The sequence below is a fragment of the Glycine max genome, chromosome 7, assembly GCF_000004515.6.
Source record: "Glycine max cultivar Williams 82 chromosome 7, Glycine_max_v4.0, whole genome shotgun sequence".
NCBI lineage: Eukaryota > Viridiplantae > Streptophyta > Magnoliopsida > Fabales > Fabaceae > Glycine > Glycine max.
This window is the reverse complement of record NC_038243.2, coordinates 20,442,657-20,448,480: the sequence shown is the minus strand read 5'-3', so window position 1 is coordinate 20,448,480 and position 5,824 is coordinate 20,442,657. Positions and strand designations below refer to the sequence as shown.

Here is a 5,824-nt window from a genome sequence, read left to right as displayed (position 1 = left end):
GTACCATCATGTGGAGAGCAAATCAGAAGGTCACAAAGAGAGAGACAAGTACCACAAACACTTAAAGATTATGAATTGTATCCTAATACAGCAATCACTGTAGAAGGGGATTTTGTGCACTTTTCTCTACTTGCTAAATCAGAACCAATGAGTCATGATGAAGCCTCACAAAGTTCACATTGGAGAGTAGCTATGGAAGAAGAATTGAGATCAATTGAGAAGAACCAGACTTGGGAGTTAGTCCATTTGCCTCAAGGAAAAAGACCAATTGATGTGAAGTGGGTCTATAAGACTAAAGTACAGCCTAATGGAGATGTGTCCAAGTATATAAGGCAAGATTAGTAGCAAGGGGATTTCTACAAAAACATGGCTTGGATTACAATGAGGTTTTCGCTCCAGCTGCAAGACTTGAAACTGTTAGGCTTATTGTGGCAGCTGCTTGCAACAGAAATTGGTCTCTATATCAACTGGATGTGAAGTCAGCATTTTTGAATGGGCCACTTGAAGAAGAAGTCTACATAACTCAACCACCTGGTTATGTAGTTGCAGGACAAGAGGATAAAGTCTACAAGTTGAATAAGGCATTATATGGCCTCAAGCAGGCTCCTAGAGCCTGGAATATGAAAATTGATAGCTTCCTAGTCCAGCAGAATTTCACCAAATGCACTACTGAGCATGGAGTTTATGTCAGAAACACAAATTCTTGTGAGTTTTTGATAATATGTCTCTATGTAGATGATTTGCTAGTGACTGGCAGTAGTAAAGAAGATATAAGAGTGTTCAAAGGAAGAATAATGGATGAATTTGAGATGTCTGATCTTGGTGAACTATCATACTTCCTGGGTATTGAATTTGTTTCTACCAGTAAATGGATTTTCATGCATCAAAAGAAGTATGCAGAAGACATCCTAAAGAGGTTCAATATGATGGATTGCAATTCTGTTATCACACCAACTGAAACTGGAATTAAGCTGCAAATAGATGGGGATGAGAAAGAAGTTGATCCTACCTTGTACAAGCAAATTGTAGGCTCATTGAGGTACCTATGTAACACCAAACCTAATATTGCCTATTGTGTTGGATTGATAAGCAGGTTTATGGAGAAACCAAAGACACCTCACTTCTTGGCAGCAAAGAGGATTATGAGGTATGTGAAAGGAACATTGGATCTTGGCATTTTATATCCTTATAGTCACAAGAATATAGAAGGAGAAGTGTTTGGTTATAGTGATTCAGATTGGTGTGGTGATAAGGATGATAGGAAAAGCACTACTGGTTATGTTTTCAAATTTGGAACATCACCAATCTCTTGGTGCTCAAAGAAGCAGAGTGTAGTTGCTTTGTCAACATGTGAAGTAGAATATATTGTTGCTGCTATGGCAACCTGTCAAGCTCTATGGTTGGAAGCTTTAATGGAGGAACTAAACTTGAGAAATTGCAGTCCTATGAGGTTGTTGATGGATAACAAATCAGCAATTGATTTAGCTAAGCATCCTGTGGCACATGGCAGGAGTAAACATATTGAAACCAAGTTTCATTTCCTGCGTGATCAAGTGAGTAAGGAGAAGCTTGAATTGGAGTTTTGTAAGTTTGAAGATCAAGTTGCAGACATACTAACTAAGCCATTGAAGTCTATCAAGTTCAAGGAATTGAGAGACAAGTTAGGAGTGACATCCTTGACAAATCTGAATTAAGGAGGGATGTTGATGTATGTTGTAATTTAGTTAGTTAGTTAGGAGTTAGTTAGTTTGACAGCTATGAAGGTTGTTGTAGCTACATATGCAGTGTGTATAAAATAGTAGTGATCATGAATGAGAAGAATGAGCAGAAGTTTTAATTCAGAATTCTAAGTTCCCTCTATTTTCTAAATCAATTCTTTCATCTTATCTTATTCTCTAACATAGAGTGAGTGAGTGCATAGTGTGAGTGTGTGTGAAGAGCTTCTTTGTTCCAACAAACTCAACTTTTGATGGCCTCACTCATCAAAGAAATTATACTGCTTTATATTCTTTTATGTAATGAATTGATTGTGAATCATAACCATCAATATGAACACAAAGAACTCCATATGCTCTGTGCAACAAGTGGAAACTGAATGGTCCATTGAATGTGATCTTTCATGCCTTTGATAAGGGACTTGACTACTAACTGCTTTGGACGTATTGGTTACCGAAGATATATTCATTTGTGAATGTATGTTTCTTTTGCAGGAAGGGAACAAGATTAGTGCTTATATACAGACAAGAGCTGATCCAAAGGAAATCATTGATCTTTTCAAGAAAAGTTTTTTGGTACTGTAAACAACATTCACATACCTCACAAGATTGAGTTTGCATGATTGTCATTGATTTATGCAATTCTATGTATTCTCTTTGCCACTATGTTGAACTTCTACACTTTTACTTTGCAGGCTCAACAGTGAAAATTTGGTAGCAATGGGTATCCTCTAAGTTGTAGTTTGTTATCAATAAATTGTTGTGTGTTATCGGATGCTTCTTTAGTCACATGTTGTTTTGTCACTTTGTCTTCAAGAGCTACAAATAATTCAATTTCAGGGTCAGTGATGTTTTATGTACCAGCTTGTCTGATGTCAGACTAATAAAATGATGATTGTGTACTGGCTTTTCATACTGAGTGGCATGGTATTATCAATATCCTATGATTATTACATACATGTATGTATATGCAATCTCGAGTAGTAATAAATTAATCGTCATTTTATACCTCTGCCATGGTAACGATGATGCATGAATTCTGTCATTTTGCGATTTTATTTATTAATGTACAAATTTCCATCTAAAATCACAACATAATAAGTATTAAAGAAAGACTATAGGGAGGATGATGGTTGAACTGATGGAGAAGTCTATGCCTTTATTATCTAGAAATATTTATAAATTACATCAAATGAATATAAAGGGCAAAATTTAAATGTAATATCACAAGATGTGTTTGGAAGTCAAGTTTTGAAAAGTGAAGGGAAAGACAATTTTTTTCATTATTTCCAATAAATATTTTGTAATTTAAAATATTTTAAAATAAAAGAAAAATGATAGAGTAAATTTAATGTCGTAATCTATTTTTTTTTTAACATTACATAATTCTTAAATTAAATATAAAAATCCAATTTTCATTAAAGAATAATTTCAAAAACAGCTAGATAACATCATTTTAAGTTTTACGCTTCTAGTAATGCCAAAATAATCATGAGATTAAGGATACTACAACAAAGATTCACCTCACGTTCAAATTGGGCTACAACAAAGATACGTCATGTGTATTTTTTATTTTTTTGGATAAGCTACTTCATGTGTAATTACCCAGCAACTATTTTCATTTGTGTGTTCCAGTCAAGTTGTTTCTTGCCAGGACGAATATCTGCAAATCAAACATATATGACCAATAATAACTTCAAGATGATATAAATTAAAGAAGGGATAAAACAACTTGAATAGTTGAAATGCAAATACCATGCAAGTGGTCTTCCAGGCATCCTAATGGCATATACTCTACCAAAGCCTCCCTCTCCCAAAAGACATTCAGCTCAAAAATTTCTAGTTGCAGTTGCCAAGTCACAGAATGAGAATGTCTGAGTTGAAAATAGCAGATTATTAGATCATACATATGCCTATCCCGTCCCCTTCCCAAAATCAATTTTTTCTATAATATAAAAAAGCTTGCAGTCAGACACATCACCAATCGGGTGTACTAAATACATAAACCCCACTCAAATTTATTTTTGCAAGAAACGCCATAACCCCGTATAAAGCAAGAGATAGATTTGTGCAAGAAACAATAGCATACCCCCCCCCCCCAAACTACCTTAATTAAGTGAAAGCATAATTGTCCCGAACAGGGTTTCACTATCATAATTCCGTTAATGTCTCTTTTTTCCTATACAAAAAACAAAAAACTTTTTTTTTTTACCAGGGGTGGCTTTGATCTGACCAACGAGACTATCCTGAGCTTCCATCTTCTCAACCTTGTTCTTAGTGCCTGAATATCCAGAACAGGGAATCCAACCCATGCTTGATGTTTCCAATAGACGCACCACAGTGATCAGAAAGAACCTACAAAACACTCTCTCAATACAATACCCGAGCCGACCACACAGTGCTCGGGAAGGGAAGCTAACTGCAACCAACAACTTGGAAAGAAAAAAAAAAGTCTTTGTTCTTTTTCTCTCTCCATGTTTGTGTTTCTATTTTGTGTTTATAGAGCTAACAAAGACTTTGCTACATAGACATATGGCTAACAGTGAAAATTGGATTTTAATGATAGAGACTTATTTGCATAACGGATGTAAAGATATGGACTATTTTTTACATTTCAAAAAGATATGGACTATTCTAAAGAGGTTACAATTAAATTAACTATATGTAAGAGATTGAATACAAGAATACATATTTGACTTTTTTTTTATCACTAGAATACATATTGGACTTGGTAAAAAATAAAATTTAAAATAATAATTACCAATCATAGTTACAAGAATAATGAGAACAAATTGAAAACTACACTTACACAAAAACACTAAAAAGAAACCAAAAGTGTTTTGTGTGTGTGTGTGTGTGTAGTGGGTAGTGGACATGAATGGACGAAATAAGGGATAGTGGCAGCACATTGAGCTAAGCTAGGTAAGTGCATTGTGTAATTTGTTACTCTTTTAAGATTTTTGTACCTATGTGGCATCAAATCTACGTGCATACGGTTCCACTCAGATAATGTAGCTAGAACTAAAGGCTAACCTTGTTCGACAAAAAACTAACAGACTATGTTAGAGGGGCTTCTGGTTAGGGCTTTCTTCTCCACTTCCTACAGCAAGAATTGGTCGAGAGAAATTAGAGAATAAAGAAAAGGGTCGAGAGACGGGCTGAGGCTTTTTAGGTTTTTACAAAACGGCATGGTTTTGAAAGTTTTGTAACTTTCTTTTCACGCAAAAACCCAATACGAGATTTAAAAATCGGTCGGGTCATCGAGTTTGCGCAAAACCGATCGGGTCTGGCTAGGTCATACCAGGCCAGATGCATGGCCGGTCCAATTACCAAACTGGCCCAATTATACCACAAGGTCCCGATCAGACCAGGTTTTTGAACTATGATTGTGGGTATGCCTATCTTCCCCAATTGTTTTCTTTTATTTGTGAGGCGTTTCTCTCCTAGGTCCCAAAACTCTCTCTCCCTACCATGAGGAACCCTCCCTAAAAGCGTAGCCATTCACTATTAACACACCACCATTAAAGGTTCTTTTTGTTGTTTATTTTAACATTAATGTTAGCATTAACATTGGAATTTTGGGCTTATTGTGAACTGAAAGAGGCTTCCATCATTGTATTATTTGTGGAGAAGTTTGGGCTATCATACATTTCATAGCAAATATTATTGTGAACTCAGAATTGTACCTTCACTACCAAAAAAGGCTTTTTTATGACACACTTTCGACAACGGTCGCGACAAAACCGTCTTAGTAGGCTAGGCAGTGACATTTTCATAAATATAACACTTCAAATGAACTATACAACGATGGTTACTTATAAGACCGTCTTAACAGGCTAGGTTGTGGTATTTTTGAAATTAACTAGAAGTTATGTAAGATGGTTTAGTTGTAAAACCGTCTTAGAAAGCAAGGATGCAAAGACAGTTTAAATATGTAATTTCGAGTCGCTCTCTCTATCTATTTATCTCTCACACTTTCTTGTATTTCTTTTGCCTCCAAGAAAGGTGCACGCCATGACAACAAGGGCCACCTTGCTATCATCCTGTCGGAGCTCAGGTCGGTCGTCAACATCTCGTCGAAGCCTATCGCACTATCATCAACGTCAATC

General features: G+C 35.8%; 1 protein-coding gene across 1 annotated transcript; it reads left to right on the top strand.

The window, feature by feature from the left end:
• Window positions 1-770: 770 nt before the first annotated feature.
• Window positions 771-2,450, top strand: LOC106799270 (uncharacterized mitochondrial protein AtMg00810-like). The gene is made up of 3 exons (XM_014777460.2): window positions 771-1,553; window positions 2,211-2,296; window positions 2,411-2,450. Exons 1-3 carry the CDS (start codon window positions 795-797, stop codon window positions 2,448-2,450), a joined length of 885 nt encoding a protein of 294 aa, XP_014632946.1. The 5' UTR covers window positions 771-794.
• The last annotated feature ends 3,374 nt before the right edge of the window (window positions 2,451-5,824 follow it).

What these genes read in the sequence shown, in the direction of transcription:
- LOC106799270 (XM_014777460.2), top strand. Translation starts at nt 795, where the DNA reads ATGGATGAATTTGAGATGTCTGATCTTGGTGAACTATCATACTTCCTG. An exon ending in TTCATTTCCTGCGTGATCAA is followed by an intron (nt 1,554 to 2,210) that starts GTGAGTAAGGAG and finishes TTTCTTTTGCAG; the next exon opens with GAAGGGAACAAGATTAGTGC. An exon ending in AAGAAAAGTTTTTTGGTACT is followed by an intron (nt 2,297 to 2,410) that starts GTAAACAACATT and finishes TTTACTTTGCAG; the next exon opens with GCTCAACAGTGAAAATTTGG.